This window comes from Aythya ferina (assembly GCF_964211825.1).
Source record: "Aythya ferina genome assembly, chromosome: 3".
In the NCBI taxonomy this organism is placed as follows: Eukaryota; Metazoa; Chordata; class Aves; order Anseriformes; family Anatidae; genus Aythya; species Aythya ferina.
Genome location: NC_140298.1, coordinates 74,598,860 through 74,617,897, shown reverse-complemented (window position 1 = coordinate 74,617,897; position 19,038 = coordinate 74,598,860). Strand labels below are relative to the sequence as shown.

At 37.7% G+C, this 19,038-nt stretch overlaps 2 protein-coding genes across 4 annotated transcripts in view; one reads left to right on the top strand and one right to left on the bottom strand.

The window, feature by feature from the left end:
• COL10A1 (collagen type X alpha 1 chain) overlaps positions 1-13,677 on the top strand; it is a 40,855-nt gene extending 27,178 nt beyond the window's left edge. Inside the window, exons 1-3 of one of the 3 annotated variants that reach the window (XM_084515237.1) lie at positions 4,814-6,472; positions 7,136-7,289; positions 11,559-13,677. In XM_084515237.1, the coding sequence (XP_084371363.1) occupies positions 7,151-7,289; positions 11,559-13,453 (2,034 nt within the window). In that variant the 5' untranslated portion in view covers positions 4,814-6,472; positions 7,136-7,150 and the 3' untranslated portion in view covers positions 13,454-13,677. Of the gene's footprint in view, positions 1-4,813; positions 7,290-11,558 lie in introns of those variants that run through there. The other 2 variants (XM_084515238.1, XM_084515236.1) reach the window with 2 other exon arrangements.
• NT5DC1 (5'-nucleotidase domain containing 1) overlaps positions 1-19,038 on the bottom strand; it is a 198,285-nt gene that overhangs the window by 167,835 nt on the left and 11,412 nt on the right. The gene's annotated exons all lie outside the window — the stretch shown is intronic.

The following is a 19,038-nucleotide window of genomic DNA, read 5'->3' as shown; positions in this document are numbered from 1 at the left end:
CATCTTTTAGGTGTTTTAAATCATTTAACACGTTCTGTAAAATGGCTTGGACTTATGGAAAACAAGCTTCCCTCCTTCCAGCACTCCTAGGAAAGTTTGACTACATTTTACCCCAAATCAAATTCTTACTAATTCAGCTTGCAGAAAAACTTCATATTAATACAACTGAGAGTCAGCGTCAGAGAATACTGAAAATGAGTACCTGCAGGTAAAAGCAGCTGGAAGCCTCTTTACTTGTCCGTATTTAAACAGCTTCAGAAATAGTTTTGTAGAATCCCCTCCTCAAGATTCAAAGCCAAATTCTCATATTTACTTAGATTATCTAGTGCTCAGGCCCTCTGAATTATTATTTTTCTAAAAATGTGCACAAAGTTAACTGGAGTTTTCATCTGCTGTTCCCCTCTTGTCAGGAAGATACAAGTCTTGGCATCTCCAATTTAAAATGATTACGTTTTAAAATTAACTGAAAATCCAACATTTTAAAATCTCCATATAAACATTTACTGCATTTCATCAGAAATACAACTGTGGAAGAAAATATTAGTATTAACATAGATAAACAGCTTTTTAAAAAAAATAATCTTGAAAACTAATCAATTTTTATTTAAAGCAAGACCTCTGGTGTGAGTTTCAAATTAATGCATTAATTTGATCAGTACTTCTTGATTTTACTTTCAAAGAAAGGGGAGTAAAGGATAAAAAAGGCCAGGCCAGCAGCATAGCTGAGGTACTGGAAATATCTTTCCTAACACCAGTACTGATGTTCGGTACATTTTACTCTTGTATTATTAATTCTCAAAGATAGTGGAAGATTATCTTAGTTTTATCGAAGCACAATGCAACAGAATCAGGAACGTTACAGTGATTACAACATGGTTAAAAAGCATTCTTCAATATTATCTGAATTTGAGGAATATATAAACCAAAATTCATGTCAGATTCAAAGCTTTCTCTATAGCCTATGTGGAACTTCCTGCTACTTCAACATGGTTACTCAATGCTTTGGCAGGTTAACTCATCAGAATGCAACTCCAAATATTTAACTGGGTGTCATCTATTTAAATATACCGCTATACTAAATATGGCTCTTGTGATCAACAGTTACCTGGCCTGAACGTAAATGTCAGTAGACAGTCTTGCAGTGCCAGAATAATTACAGAACATCTTTCCGTTACCACTTAAAAGCAGGACATTTTCTCAACCACAATTACAAATGTTAAAAGTATAAGGGCTTTATGTATATAAAAAGACTTACATGGAACTGTAGGTGTAACACTGTTTTGTTTGATTTGAAAAGAGAATTATTTATTGCATCTCAAAGTATGAATACAAATAGGACTACCCAGTCCTGAAGATTCCCTCAATCAAGCATCTATTAACTACAAAAGACATGCATTTTGATACTCAGAAGAAATCCAACTTACTTTGCAACTAGCAAGGTAAACAAATTCTTGCCAAGATGTTGTCTAATCCTATGCAGTCCAAGTGGCTAGTGTTGGAACAGAAAGTAGCCTCCATGCACATAAAAAGTAGCAATGATTACAAACAAAACAAAACAAAAAGCCACACATGAAAAAAAACAGAAGCAAAAACCAGCCTTCCCACAGCTATTGAATTCACACATTACCCTTCTGCCTACTTCTTTGTGTGTGTTTGACTGTGCTCAGTGAGGAGCTGAAAAACTTCTGTATTCGTTTTCCCCATTAAAAAAGGTGCAAGGGAACATTTTGTTCCTCTGCACATCCATTTACAGCTCACCTGGCTGTTACCACAGGAACGTGGGGATTGTTCAGCACTGCGTGACGGAAAAAAAAGAGAGTTGGACAGTTTTAAGGCATGGAGCTGAGATGATTTAGGAGTATCCAGAGCGTCATAAAGTGCACCACAAACTGGGAAACCCAATTACTCTTAATTTCATGGCAGGCTTCTGAATTCCCCTTTGAAATCCCTGACTGCCTGTCGTAACAGAACTTACAATTGGAGAATTTCTTCCTCAGAGGTGGTGCTAAAACTTACTAGAGGCCACTGCAAAATGGTACCTTCTACAAGTTTTGCGAATATGCACTTTTATACAGGAAAATTTATCACAGGCTATGGTACACTCTTCCAAGTTTACTTCAGGCAGATAACAACATTGGAACTGACTTACAACAGAAAGCATTAGTTATAGATACTGAGCTGTAAGAACCAAAATAATGCTCTTAACAGTGTTGAGATTTTACATCATCAATAAAAAGTTACTCCAAAGTTTTCAGATTAGTCTTTAAACTACAGGAAAAATCTCTCACTGACACATTATTGCTTCTTTCTTCAGAGTAGAGATTATTTGACCAAACAGAAGGAGTTACGCAGCCCTGGCTCCTTGCTTACCATATTTTAACAAAAATTAATTATAAACAATAAAATAATTAGGATTAAGACTGACAATTATTAAAAATAAGACAATTTCAGAGGTAAAGCTATGAATTATTGTTTTCAGTGAAGTCACAGTTCATTGAATATATTTAAGCACATGATTTGTGCTTAGATGCTGCAAAATCAAGATCATATAGTCCAAGTCTAAACAATAAATCTAAGCATATTCACACTGAAAATCCTCAGCATCAGGAACACAATTAGCCAATTCCCACTTATTGCAAAAAACTAGCCAGCCTTTCTCTGAGTTTGCTCTTTTTTTTTTAATTTTAATTTTTGAAGGCTGTGTATAGACGTGTGTGAAAGAGAGTGGTTGCTAGCTTTATTGCAGTTTATGCTTAATTAAGATGTTCCACACTCCTTCCCTGTAAGAAGTTGCTTACTGTGTGACTCATTCAAGTCACCTTTTGAGTAACTTGCAGGACAGTGGTAAAAGTCAGTTCCCACTTCCCAAAGCAGGGTGTCACTTCTGTACCACTTATGCCTGTGTTTCCATTGGCTCTGTAGGAATAAGAAACAGGTCTTTTTGGAAAGCATATGCACTTACTGATGAGCAAACAACATTTAGCCAGAAAACACACTGAAATAGTGCAGACTGCTGCAAACAGCATTAAGGACTGCAATTCCAGTATCTGCTTCACGTAGTCCACAGGAATTCTATTTGGAGGCTTTTTACTGCAGTTAAGTTTAGCAACGAAGTCGTTAAAGTCCAATCTTGAAGAAATACTACAGTGGCTACTTCTACATGGATTGAAGATGCCAATACAAAACTAAAAGCAAGTCCTGGAATGGTGCAATGGATAAACATGTCTCACTGTTATTCCTGACTGTTAGGACAGTGGGACAAGGGGAAGAGAAGGGAGTGAAGATGCCTACGTGGGAAAGGCAACTTTCCAAGTGCATAGCAACAAAACAAAAGCAGCTGAATTTTAATACCTGAAAACAAGTATGAAAATAACTTCTCCAAAATATGTGCTGTTACTGTAAATAGGCATACACAAGTATGCCTGCTGCACATATTTTTGCACGTGCAAACATACACCAAAGCCAACCTTCGCGCACATGCCTGAGCGCTAAAGGCGTGTTAGTCTTCTGCTAATAGGCAACAGCCACAGCATTAGGGAAAACATACAACAGGAGCAAACTCCAATTCTACCTCAACTTCCCACAAAAAACAAAACCTCAAACCAAAGCAGGAGCGTAAGATAGCACAATAGGGTGGAGCTCAGGTTAAACATAAGGACAACAGTTTTGCCTGTATATGCCTTTTGACCCCATAACCATCCCTATGTACACACAGACACAGAGATTATTCACCTCCCTGCCCCTAAGGAGCCAAGGCAGGAAGTGAGGCTGCTGGACAAATAGGAGTGTACATTATTGGGGCTTTTGTACCATAAGTGTCTGCTTTGGGGGTATTTATGAATTAGGCTAGAAATTAGCATGAAATTGTGTGTGCACAGAACTGTTGCCTGCTGTTCCTAACTTAGCCAAACATTGTCAAATTAGCAACAACCACGCTTCCCACTAAGGGCTATATATTTAAACGCTTTAAAATCAGAAGCTATTTTTGGATTTATGTGAACCAAAAAAATAGGGTTTGAAGTTGTTTTCCTTCAAAGAGGAAATAAACTCTATGCCCATACATTTGCTGCCTCTATCAAAAGTGGATGGCTCATTTGAGTTTATAGAGACAAACCTTTAATTGAAGCAGCTTGAGACATTACACAAACAACTTGAGGATAGAGCTTCCTTCTTGAAAAGATTAAAAGGGATTGAATGCACATACAGGGAGTAGAAATGTCATCTCAGACATGCAAATATTCTCAGAAAACCACTGACCGGACTGGGGGCACAATCTTAGTGGGGAAAGCAGTCTGAAGACTCCTTCAGAGGAAAGCATTTATTTACACAAATTTAATTTGATGTTGTTTAGAGGATAGCTAAGAAGAAGAAAGCTAGAAGAAAAGAACTATTCGACAATACATTAAATAAATTATTGCAGCAGTCTTTAAATCCCAACTTTAATACAGCCCTCTAGTAAGCAAATGCATTAGCACAATTGAAAGCAGAATAGACTTGATGGTCCATTGGTCTCTTTCAGTACAATAACTTGTGTTCTAGGATATTTGCCACGATACATAAAAGCCAAAAAAGTTGTCACTGGTAGTGTGTAGAATTAAACAAAGACACAAAGCAGGTAGAATTCAGCCCATGTTAACCTGTCATTCCACAAGACAGCTGCACAGTTCAGGGCCACTAGCTCAGTCTACTGGCTGGAAAAGTAACAGATCTTCCAACACAGGTTATTTATTAGTATTCTTGTAGTACAGTATGCGAATCCCCTTACTTACAGTATTTCTACCGTGTCTGACATGGGTACATATACATTCTTCTGTACAGATATGACTCTCCAGGCATCTTTCCAGACAGCTTCCACAAATGACAAATTAACTTGAATAATAAATACAATTTTACATCCTCACTTCATCAAGAGAGTAATTTATAGCACATGCCCAGCTTCCTTTAGTAAAAACACAGATAGCCTTTATCTTTGCTTATTTCTACCAATCTTTAGTGGAAGAGAAACTAAGAATTTTAAACACATCCAAAACTGTAACTCCCACAAGACCTAACTCAATGTAACAATGTTAATAGAAGTCTGCAACTGGCAAAGAAATGTTAACACATAGGTAACTTCAACATAGGTATTTTTCCTGAGAATGTTTGATAAAGGCAAAAAGTACACTATATATTTAATTGTACAATTTCATCCCAAACAAGTAAGGTTTATTTCTTTTCTTTCATTTCTGCTCTTAAATGATGTTTCACAAACAGTTAAAGAACTAAAAATTACTGATTGTTCAGTACTGAACACTAATAAAAGTGATGCTGAAACACTGTACTATTCCATTATTTATTCAGAAAGAAATCACAATGTGTGGATACAGTCTGTTAAGCAAGATCAGTTCAACAAAGTGTCTTAAAGGCGAGAACTAATCTATAACCTGAAGTAAAGTTGTAATCGATTTTGAGCCACCAACACTAAGAGTGATCATTTAAATTTGCTAAAGTGTAGTCATTTAATAGGAAAAACATACATCTAGTAAAAATACAGCAATAAAAACATTTGATTGAACAAATAAAAAAAATCTGCTGAGTACAGAACAGATCAAAAAAGCCCCACCAGCCCCAGACATCAGCCTTGATAATACTTGTATATTTTAGCAGTATGGATTGCAATACATTTGTCACAAATGAATATGACAAACTTCTCATTGTAGGCTTACATTTCAAGAATCCATAACACAAAAACATTACTTGCAGCATACACTGAATAGGCGATATTGTACCTCCAGCATCAAAACAGCTGTAAGTCTAGATATACAATCTGAAGATAATAATCTCCAAAACCAATAACTGGTTAAAAGTAATCTTAAGGTTCACACACAACTCCCAAGTTAATATTTTAACTGATTGTAAGCTCTCCATTTGTATGTCAGTGAACAGCTACTCACATAAGTAGTCTCTAAAGTTCAGTGGAGTTACTCCTGAAGGTAACAGCTCATCGAAGTTCAAAATATGTATTTCTTTCTTTAAAACATTCACACAAAAATACAAATGAAGCACTTAGAATCATCAACCTTACTTACAAGTTCATGATTTTTTCCACTGTTACCTTTCTCACTTCTAAAGACAGAAGAGACCCAACATTTTAGAAAATACTAACTATAAGCAATAATATTTCATTAACAATAAGAAATACAAGAGAAGATGAAGAAAAAAAAAAGGGCTTAACAGAATCTAAAATGTCTATCCAAAATAGCTTCCCCCACCCCTAAAAAACACACATATACACATAGATAATTACTGCTTACTGATTTTTGGGGAGGAGCTTATGTCCAGCAGTCACCCAACTAGGGGGAAAATCGTATAAATACTCAAGGGTGACACCTGAAATCATCAGCTTCTGCTCACTCACCAGTGGCAGAAGAACTCCTCACTAGAGGAGGATTTGCAACTCTACTGCCCTGCGTTGGAGCTCCACAACATTTTGGTATGCTATTATTTCATTTCATTTCATTTCATTTCATTCTGTTTGGTTTTGATGCTAACTTCTACAGGATACTTGCTTTCTGGCTGGTGAGGGAAGCAGGTTGATATTTAAGACAGCATCCTTACTGCCAATTTGAAAGGTGACAGATAAAAACTTACTTTCAAGCAAAGCAATATGAGATTTTAGCCACTGATGCTGAAAGAAGCCAGGACTTCATACGTCATTTGCTGTAGCATTAGAGAGAAGCAGTAAGGTTATGGTGCAATGTCTGTAATAGCCACTGAAAACTCTTCTTCATTCCAGGAGATATATGCAACTCCTGAACTTAGTTTTGGGGTCCTGGGGTAATTAGGAAGATAGTCGCTCTTTCTGACAACAGTGGTTTTAAATAATATGACAACTATTTAAAATCACTCTCTTTATAAAAGTGAGACCACTGCCTCTTAACTATTTTTTGTATATCTCATACAGACACACAAAAACTCAAAATCTTTAGTTAGCAATGCTGATTCCCTTCTCCTTAGAGAATTTTTCATAGATAGTGAAAGAAATCACAAAATAATGATACTTTTAACACCAACAGCTTAAGAACATTCACTTTTTATGCAGAAGACGCTGATCAACTCCTATTTAAAACAACTCTTTCTCCCCATTCTAACACAGAACTGACCTGGAAACATGCATTTACAAATATCCTTACTGCTGCTGTTTTGCCTAAACATTGTCCATGGGAGTGATGGATATTTTTCTGAGCGATATCAGAAACAATCCAGCATCAAGGGGCCACATTTTCTACCATTCAATGTAAAGAGTCAAGGTAAGCCTACTATTTTTTGATGATCAACTAAAAGAAAATTATTTCTAGTGGGTCAATACATGAACAAAAGTTCTCTATACTATTGGTAGTCAACTTTCACTAACAGTTTAGGCTTAATTTAGTAAGTTCATCACTGCAGAAAACTGGCAGCGGCACTGGCAGTTGCCTCCTGCTGATAAAGATGCACAGTTGTCTGATTTCTTTTGTTGCACAGTAGTTGCCGAAAGGATACTAAGCAGAAACAAAATTGCAGCTACAGGTCTGATTTTCAGTTGTAACACATTATTGTAACAGTTATGCACATGAGCTAATAATAATCCTTAAGTCTTTTGGTTCAATGCCAAGCTTCCTAACGATGATCTGACATCTACAATATTTAGAACTTTTGTACAACCATCATGATACCTCTACGCAAAATGCGCCACGCATGTGAATTTAAACATACATTTGATGCATATTACCAAATGCAGACCTGTTTAAAGCCTGGAAAGGCAAAATAACTTGATATATATATTTGTAAAAATAGAACATAAACCTCTCTAGATTTGTTTTTCATAAACCTCTCTAGATTTGTTTTTCATATATAATTTAAGCTTGTATTTGGTCAGACATCTCTCATAACAATAGAACAATTCTAGCTTTACTATAAAAAGTTCTCTTCATAAATCAGTATTAGAGCAGATTGAATGTGCAATTATAATTGCAATTATATTTTTATATTTTATATTTTTATATTATATACTTTGTGATAACTTATTTCTTGTTACCTTTTTCTGTCCATTGAAATCAAATGGGTAGTGACATTTAAGGTATTAAAACTATCAGAGTTCTGTTTTTACTTCTGACTTTCTAGGTGCTGGTTATATTTGATGAACAACACCCCCCCAGAACACAATCAGTACTCTCTATTCAAAGTTATTATCATTAAATTTGATAGCACTTAACCCTCCCTGTAAATATCCCTCTCTCCCCAGAAGAGAAATACTTCTTTATTTTGGATATCAACAAGATATTTAGAACAGCTTTCACTTTTGTTGTCTTTCACCTACTTTTAGCTGTAATAATTACACTTGGGCAGAAATGAGGAATCTGAATGAGGGACTCAAACAGATTTGCAAATAAGTTTCTCCTCACCAGAAAAAGTGCATTTTAGGCTATGGAATTGGAAAACAGCATAACAAGCAGACCTGGAGAACAGAAAAGTTGTTGCTTAGGACATAGTATTTGCATTATCCTCATGAGCAAGATTCATTTCAGAGTAACTCTAGACCTGTCCTACGGACTGGACACTCATGAGTAGCACACAGAAAGTCCAAAGATGCAGCCCTGCTCTCACCCAAACTGGCTCCAGCTCACGTGCTCAGAGAATGCTCTACAGTGAGAACTGAGTGAAAGCAGCATTACTGGGAAACTTACCCTCCATAACGTTCTTCTGGGCTGTACCAAAATAATATTACAGTTTCATCCCTTGCCTTTAGCACGAGGACCTTCTGGAATCCTACTGGTACTCTTAGATTGAATTTCAGTACATGAACAGATACTGAGGACTTGCTAGTTGGAGTTCCCATGAAGATACAGTTTCACTTCCTCCTTCTCCCTTCAGTAATTCTTCAGTGTTTTTCCATGATTTTATTATCATACTATTCTCAAGTGAAGTACACTGTTTACTTGGTTACCTTCTATAGCACTTCTGGGGGGAAAAAATAAGCAAATTAAGGAAAAAAAAAAAAAAAGGAAGGAGCAGCATAGACAAAAAAAATGGGATGAAAGGGAGGAGAAAAATGAACTGTCCTGCACAAACTTTTATCTTTTACGTACTTAAGAGAGAATCTAATGTGTGTGAAACTTCTTATTTAGAATAAGAATGCTTATATAGACCTGTGAAAAGTGTAAAATGCTGTCTATTTAGGAAAGAGAGCAAAAATTATATACTAGATCTCATAAGCAGGAATACCCTACAATTTTACAGACTTGGGATTCCAGTTGTTTGACATATCTTCGTTTTGTTGGGAACAAGTATAAGAATGGAATAAACTGGACAACTTTTGCTATTCCTCAGGCTAGAAAACAAGCATCCCACAGAGGATTTTTAGAAATGATTTAAGAGGGCTGTGTTACAGAATAATTGTTTCCTAATCTGAGATGAAAAGGGAAAAATTAAATAGGAGAGACTGCAGAACCAAATTAATCTCTGTATTATCTAGTGAGCTTTTCGTTGTGCAAGTAGCTCAACCACCAGAGAGCAAGAGATCTAGTCTCCAGTAAGTTTGTTTTGTATAGCTTTTGTCTAGGTTTAAACAGGTGACCCATGACAATACCTGTTAGGTGCTATCATGCAGTAGCATCTAACACAGAACATGGGATGGAATTCCTACATTCATTTTCATAGGTGGCAGGTTCCACATCCTAGCCACTCTGTCCCAGCATCAGAGTAGCACTGCATTTGTAATTCTCAGAGGCGTTTTCCTGCTGAGCACAAGCAACTTCAGTATACAAATTCAGTCTAGAATCTGGTTCAGTGCAGGTGAGGGCCTGCTATGCAACAAGCATAGCTACAGAGAAACTCTGCTATGTGCACAGCAAGACAAAACCATGTAGTATGAGGTAGTCAAGGTGAAGCAGTAATTTACAGAACTTGAAATTGCATCAATATTAATTATTTTAATATTAATACTGCTTCAATATTATTATTTACTTTTAATTCAACAGAATTCCACTTCTTTATTAGAATTTAGTGTTTAAAAGAATAGTTTCAATGCAGAATTAGTACCTGATACTTTCAGTCCATACGCTCTACTCTTACTTTAAACAAATTAATAAATAAAAATTCCAAGAAGACTTTCTGTCACCTGATTAAAAATGCCAGATCTGTAGAAAACATTTTGTCTAGGCACCTACCAGACCCCAAAAAACAAATAGCATTTTCTTTAATTTTAGCTTAGCAGACAAATGCAATATTGGATAAAATTCCAGAAAGCAGTTCTGTAGGCAATTAAAACCTATAAAAGCTTTACCTAATTTGATGAAGTTGTACAACAGTTTTAGAAATCTTTCTTGACAGATTACCAGTCAGAACATACTTTCCTTGTGTGTGTGTGTTTAATATTATCATTTTCTAAATATACTAGGACTTAGTATTAGGACTAAGACTATTATCTTTAATCCATTACATCATTCCTTTGAAATCTTTGTGAGAAATTCTAGTTGAGAATAAACTTAGAATTAAGTCTGACTGTTCAGCAATGCTGAAACTAATAAGCCTTTACTAAAGGTTATGCTGAAGTGTTCAAACTTATTTTTATATGTATAAATACATACATATAAATATATATATAACATTCATCATAACTATGGTATTTTTTTCTGCAATACTACCAGTTGCTGCAAAATAGTGAAGTAGTCTTACAATATCCATATTAATCTTCTCAGTAATATCCCACAAATCAGCATCCTAATTCCAACAGGAAGCTAGAAGTTTCCCCAAGGTGCACAGAAAACTGAGTATTGAGCTTGTTTATTCCTCTATTTGTGACATTTGGTTAAGTGGCTCCACCTGCTGTCATGATAACTAAGAAAAAAGATCATTAAAAAAAAAGAGAAAACAATGCTGGAATTCTGACTTCAGTAGGACAAAATATCAGTTATCTTGTCATAGTGTGAAATTGCTACTGAAAAAAAAATTCTGTAAGATGATAGTATTTAAAAAATATAACGTTTACCAAAAAAAAAAAAAAAAGCAAACAGAGAAACAGAGTGATGGCTCACTTTCAGAGATAAGGAGGAACAGCCAGAAATCTGACTACTTAAACGTAGCACCAACTTTTTTTCAAAAAAACTACACTTATACAGGATGCATCCTCCATTTTCAGTCATCACCAAAACGCAAATCTTAACTTGCTAAATCAGCTACCTGTTTTCTTTATTCTTTAATAGTCTGCATCCATTTGAACAGCATCTTTTAAGCAATTTGGCCCTAGATGTATTCAAGAAAAAATTTCTAGAGGCTTCATAGCTCTCAACACATTTGCACTTGTTACATTGCCATATGAGAGCCTCAAGTCACTTTCACTGTGAAAGTTGGCTTGGGTTCTGAGTGACCAACTGCGATGTCAGAAACTTTGATTTCTGTGAGGCCCAAACAAAGTTAATCTTTCACACGTTTCATCACCATGTTGCAAGTCTGCAAACTTGTAAGGTCTTTCTCATGCTAGGTAATTATATGAAAATGTTGTAGGTACCCTAGCTCACCTGTTTTCCTCTCTCATGCAGGTGTGCAGATAAGAGGCGAACAAGGACCCCCTGGTCCCCCAGGCCCTATTGGACCAAGAGGACAACCGGGTCCTGCAGGAAAACCAGGGTTTGGAAGTCCTGGACCCCAAGGTCCCCCTGGTCCCCCAGGACCACCTGGATTCTCTGCGGTTGGAAAGCCAGGGATGCCAGGTCTACCAGGGAAGCCAGGAGAGAAAGGATTAAATGGTGAAAAAGGAGAAGCTGGACCCGTTGGGCTCCCAGGAGCAAGAGGGCCACAAGGACCCCCCGGTATTCCTGGCCCTGCAGGACTGTCTGTCCCTGGCAAGCCAGGACCACAAGGCCCTCCAGGAGCTCAAGGTCCACGGGGCCTCCCTGGTGAGAAGGGAGAGCCAGGTATTCCTGGAATAAATGGACAAAAGGGAGAAAGTGGGTTTGGTGTGCCAGGCCGCCCAGGTAACAGGGGTCTTCCAGGCCCGCAGGGACCTCAAGGCCTCCCGGGTCCTGCTGGGATAGGGAAGCCTGGAGAAAATGGTCTTCCAGGTCAACCAGGTATGAAAGGTGACAGAGGTTTACCCGGTGCACGTGGACCAACTGGTATCCCAGGTCCGCAGGGTCCACCAGGAGAACCTGGAGAAGCTGGCATCGGTAAGCCTGGGCCAATGGGACCACCAGGAGCAGCAGGCATCCCTGGAGCCAAAGGACACCCTGGACCTGCAGGCTTGCCTGGATCCCCAGGTCTTCCAGGATTTGGAAAGCCAGGATTGCCAGGGATGAAGGGACACAGAGGGCCTGAAGGACCTCCTGGCCTTCCAGGACCTAAAGGAGAACAAGGCCCAGCTGGCGTGCCAGGAGAACCAGGTCCTGCTGGGGCACCAGGGAACATGGGCCCCCAAGGACTCAAAGGCTTGCCCGGTGAGAACGGCCTACCTGGACCCAAAGGCGACATGGGCCCTGCAGGCCCTGCAGGATTCCCAGGAGCCAAGGGTGAAAGAGGTTTACCAGGATTAGATGGAAAACCAGGATACCCAGGTGAGCCAGGTCTTGCTGGTCCTAAGGGACACCCGGGTCTCCCAGGTCCAAAAGGCGACACTGGCCACGCTGGGCTACCTGGCCTGCCCGGTCCAATGGGCCCACAAGGAGTTAAGGGGCTGCCAGGCATCAATGGTGAACCAGGACCCAGAGGACCTTCAGGAATTCCTGGGATCAGAGGCCCCATCGGTCCTCCTGGCATGCCAGGAGCCCCTGGTGCTAAAGGTGAGCCAGGAGCACCAGGACTCCCAGGCCCAGCAGGTATTGCTACAAAAGGCTTAAGTGGACCCATGGGACCGCCTGGACCCCCTGGGCCTAAAGGCAACAATGGAGAGCCTGGCTTGCCAGGTCCCCCAGGTCCTCCTGGCCCCCCTGGCCAAGCCGTAATTCCACAGATGCCAGAAGGCTATGTTAAAGCTGGAGAGTCTCGAGAACTATCAGGAATGTCTTTCATGAAAGCAGGAGTAAACCAAGCTCTCACAGGAATGCCAGTGTCTGCCTTCAGTGTCATTCTCTCAAAAGCTTACCCTGGGGCAACAGTCCCTATCAAATTTGACAAAATCTTATACAACAGGCAGCAACACTATGACCCCAGAACAGGAATCTTCACCTGTAGGACCCCTGGACTGTACTATTTCTCCTACCATGTACATGCAAAAGGAACAAATGTTTGGGTTGCACTCTACAAAAATGGTTCCCCCATCATGTACACTTATGATGAATACCAGAAAGGATACCTTGACCAGGCCTCTGGCAGTGCTGTCATCGATCTCATGGAGAATGATCAAGTATGGCTCCAGCTGCCAAATTCAGAATCCAATGGCCTCTATTCCTCTGACTATGTTCACTCTTCTTTCTCAGGTTTCCTATTTGCTCAGATCTAGTAACATCCCACTTACACTGTCCTGACCCTCTCCCCTTCAGGCCATTTTAACTGGGTACTGATCTGATGTCCTTAGGAGGTCATGCAACTTCAGTTTTGCAACAAAAACCGAAGAGGGAGTGAGAAGGTGGAAGAGATTGGTTCAAGCCTAGTAGAATAATATTGTTTGTTTCTACAGAATTGTCATAGGAAATTTGTTTCAAAACAATGATTATTTGTCCAACCAAATGCAACATTAAAACTTTATGAATTAATATAATGAACCTGTCTGTCTCTCTTCCTTATAAAGGGGGGGTGGGGTGGGGAGAGGAGGGAAAGAGAAAGGGGGGAGGGAAGAGGTCAGAATTTCTATCTATCATTTCTCTTAAAGGTAAAGTAGCCATTCCAAGACACTAGATCACACTTGGCTATACTTTGAATAATACCTTCAGTTAATTAAAGTAAACAGTCTCAGATACAATATAATCATAACTGCTAGCTAATATACTTTATTATTAGTCTGCTATCTATCATCTTCAAGCTACCAAACAAGAGTAAAGAAAACACAACCCTAATACAGTGCATAACATGTCACAGTTTAATAGGAAAAGTTGAACTAAATTAAGAAAATCTACCCTGGAAAGAGATAGATTGACAAATCATAACCTGTTACTGAAGATCTAAAATCTTTTGTAACAGGAAAAAGCAACCAGATTTAAAGACTAGAAATAACAGGATGACAGAATTGTTAAAGCTGGAAGGGACCTCTGGAGGTCATCCGGTCCAACCCCTATGCTCAAGCAGGGACACCTAGAGCAGCTTGCCCAGGACCATGTCCAAGTGGCTTTTGAAAATCTCCCAAGGAAGGAGAATCCACAACCTCTATGGGCAACATGTTTCAGTGCTCTGTCATCTGCACAGTGTCATAGTAAAGAAGTGCTTCCTGATGCTCAGACAGAACCTCTTGTGATCCTGTTTGTGCCCACTGCTTCTGGTCCTGGCACTGAACACAACTGGAAAGAGCCTAGCTCCATATTCTTTGCTCCCTCCCTTCAGGTGAGAACTCAGGTTTGTTTGACATACATGTATATGTTGTGATTTGCAGCAAACAACTAGTTCAGTATTTTTTAAGCTGTTAATTAAAATTCTGTAAAACTACATCAATCGAGAGTGCAGTAAAACAATTATCACCAAATCCAGAAGATAAAGAAAATACCTTCACATGCACACAGACTGACAAAATCAGAACAGTTTACCAAACCTAAACTGGAGATGATCTTTCCTTCTTTCCTTTTTTTTTTTTTTTTTTTCTCCTCTGAACAATTCACTTCTTTAAAACACAATAGTCTTGGGAATTTATTTTACTTACATGGTAAATGTATCAGATGTTGCCTGTAATTTGTCAGGGGACATAATCATATTTACTATACATACACTCACGTCTCCCAAATGTTAGTTATTGTATTAGTTTGTTATGGCACTATGAAAATTTAATGGCATAATGTAAGCTAGCTCAGTAACATCAATGCTTATAAATTATTGAGTTATAATAGATCGATTACACATTTCTTCAAGTAACAGTTCCCATTTGAATGTTTTAAGTGTCATATACATCCAAAGCTTATCAAGTCTTGTACTATTATTTTTAGCATTTTGTTAAACAGATGTTTTTGATTACTTGAGCTAAAAGTACATAGGCATATTTTTAAAGTTTTGTGATATTGTTTCTTCATGAAAGCAAAACCAATGCTTGTTATATACATTTGAAAACAGCAATTTCCTAAGTACTTGAAAATATCTTGGGATTAATAAAATCAGCAAGGGCACCTTCGCCTGATACATCATTAGCAAAACTAATGGAGGCTGTAAAGAACTTCTAAGAAAGTAACTTTGCAGAATTGTTTTTGCTCCCTTTATTATGTGTTGCTGGATAAGGAATACTGTAGCTTAGCCTATACTTCAGTAAAATAGTAAGCATATAAGGGGGTTAGGGGAATTGAGATCTTATTTTAGCAGCCAACTAGACTTAGACAAGTAAATGGTTGCTATTATTATAAACATTACATATACACGTACTTGTCTGTATGGAAATAATACAGTGGAGAGTACCGCAGCTTGCCTACCTGGGCAACCTGCTCTAGGGAACCTGCTTTGGCAGGGGGATTGGACCCAATGATAACTTGAGGTCCCTTCCAACCCCTACAATTCTGTGATTCTTTCAAACCAAACTAAAACTCAATACACTTGAGAGAATTGTCTATCCTTATCTTTCCACCTTCCTGTTTTAAATCAACTATTAATTATAGGTCTCCTCAGAAATACCTCCTTTTTTTCTGCATTCATCCATTTTGGCAACTTCTGTTTTGGAAACAAATAGAAGAACTAGGTACCAGAACTTTGGACAGTTTCAAATTGTTTAAAATTGGAGATGCTTGGTGCTCAGCAACTGTCCTATGACTCCAATTAGCCAGACTTTGCACAAGAAACTGGGCCTAAATAGTATTCTTAAAAGTATTGTTTACTAATCTTTATTATCAATCCATTTTAAATCAGGTTTTGTGCTTTAAACTCTTTGTTCCTCAAATGAGCACAAAGAACTTCATGGAAGTCTACAACTTCATACTTCAGGCTTGTTTTTTTTTTGAAGTCTTTTTTGCAATTGTCCAGACATTAAGTCATTAACAAAACAACTCAGCAATGAAGAGTTGTAGATAACTCATTAAATTGTGGTACAATCATTATGTATAGATTTAGCTTTGGATTCACGGTTTAGAGCAAACTTTGAGAAAGTATTTAAGATTCTTAATCATTATAAGGAAAGATAAACTAACTCTAACTAATATTTATCATAAGATGCGTGTTTCAAGTAAGTTAAATCTGTTTAATCCCACTTCACGGGAGAAAGGAAGTCTATTGCAAAAGAATTACATCTCCTGTAAATATTGGGCTTTGGAAGAGGTAGAAACAATCAGACAGCAACATGGTGGATGGCCATTCAGCTCAAACAGAATAGTCAAATCACAGCACCCTGAAATCTGGGCGCATTGGTCACTCTTTACTACAGAGTTCTTTGCATTTGTCTTGTAGCACTGCTTTAATACCTTTTCCACATGAACATTTGCTGCCTAAAGATAAAGCTCTTTCTAAAATATATCTTTTTCCAGAGCAGGTGCATTAGAGGAAAGAAAATGTAACATGAGGTTAAAATGAAAGTACTTGTAATAGTACAAAGCTGTCTTCCACAGGCCTCAAAAAATATCTGGGGACAAGTTTCAGTGGTTCTTAAACGATCAGACAAAATACCCACATGATGTATTTACCTGCAAAGCCCAGCACAAATGCATAACCAGTTTATTTGCTTATATCTCTGTTGCCACTTTCACAATCATGACTAATTATGATCTCTCTTTAATGGACTAGAGCATCATTAGGAATTCTAACACTTTAGAGTTTTTGGAGGATTTTTTTTTTTCCAGAAAGAATCTTTTGTTTGTTGTATCTGAAGGATATAATGCAGATATCACGGACACCTAGACCAATTATATTCCACAAAGACAAAAGGGTTGTATCATAAACTTGTGATCAAAAACCTCCATGTGTACATGTGTGCATGTGTTTGGGGAGAGGACAGTATTTTGTAAAGATCCAGAGTTTCCTGCCTCAAAGCTACGTTTCCCATATACAAGCATACCACTTCAGAATATTGTTTATTTACATTAAAAAAAAAGAAAATGCAAATTGTTAAAAAGCAGATTTTAAGTGTAGGACTTGCTTTGATTTTTTTATTTTTAAGCAATGACAAATTTCTAAGCTGCACCCTTGAAACCTGAGAGCATATCCCATCAAACTTTTTATGGGCAATTTATGAAGGCTTGAATTCTATATTCGGCATCATTTTTTTTTTTTTTTTTTTACTTTTAAAATGAAATATAGTCTTATGAATTGATTGAAATCGTTACAAATGTATCATTCTCACTAGATTACCTTAGACGTTATAGTTATCAATAGTGTCAGGGAAATGATGGGGAAAGACAAGAATCATGCAAGAGAGAAATAAGCCTTTACTGGACCACATTAAAAAAAATAATTCTGCTTTAAGAAGTTATAGCAGGCAGTTTCCTTCCACAAAAATCATTTTTTTTTTCTGTCAAAATAACAAAATTTGAAAATGTACATATTTATACAATGGAAAATATATTGTCACATGATTTTTCCTTTAAAATTGCTCTACTTCACAAAGGAAGGTCCAAATAATACATGAATATTTTGGAACTCCCTTTGGTTCCCTCTGCCTCAGTTCTTCAATTCTTTATGAATAAGTAAACGAGTGGGTTAACACCTTTCATAAGTCAGGACAATCATAGCTATCCAAAAGAGCTATCAAAACAACATATAGTCAGACAATTATCTAAGGCAATTACCATGGCTAAGACAATGAAAAGTGAAATCCACCAGACACCTGACTAATGATCAAAGAAATCATGTGATAAAGAGAAGGGACATAGATAAACAAGGGCATAGTGACAACAAACCAGAGGCAAAGTGACTTGCAAATACAAATTTCAAAAAAAATAAAATGGTCAGTCGTTCTGCTCCATCACTGACAATGGCACTACTAAGATGGCATTTCAGCTTGGGAACTTTACGTTTCCCAGCTGACCAGTTAAGTTTGCTTTAGAAAATTTACCTTGACTACCTGTAAATGAGCACTCTTTTTCTCTAAAGGGTTAAAACCTTTGCAAGGCACTGAGGGCATGGAGTTCAGTCAAGAGACTGTGGTTTTTGGGCCAGGTTGTGGGCTGAGAAAGAGCGTGGGGCTTCCTGGTATGCAGAAGTTGGGCTAGAGCCAGCTTTAAGAGTTTCCTCAGGAAGTTATGTTAAGCTTGCACTCAAGGAAAAAAAATCTCTTTGGCGTGAACTTGCGACAGAAAATTAGTACTGGTATTCCCATCTCACAGAAGAGGGACCTGAAGCAAAGAGATCCTCCATGAGAATATTGCAGTTAAGTTGTGCAGGAAGAAATAATATCTAATTCTTCTAACTCCCAGTTCAGTGCTTTATCCACTGGACCACGTTATTAAATGGAAAAGAAGACTCCTATAAAGCCTTTCAAAATGATGCATGACAGACCTTAGCACTACCATATATTAAAATGTTTAACTACAGTGCACAATATGCATTGTTTTACTTATGACTTTACAAAGCCCTATTCTGCTACCCCCACCCCCCAAAAAGTTACGCTTATCATTTCCTACCTTGTCTTATATTTTATTGCTGTTGTACACGTGCCTCGTGATTTTTATAACACTGAATTGGGTTTATTAAACTAAGTACCTATTCTGACGTGAGTTAGAAAGCATCAAGTCATGTCACCATCTGCTTGGATGCAGATTTCATACTTACATATACAAATAGGTACATCAGGTAGGTACATATGTACACACACACATACACTTGCATGAAAATATCAATTCTTTATATGATTTTAAATATCAGGCTTTAAATTGTTTTATCTAATTAATTCCCAAAGAACTTGTATTTTTTTTCTTTTTAAACCAAACTGCATTGTCCACATCTTTTAAAATGACCAACTTTCAGGATTTGAAA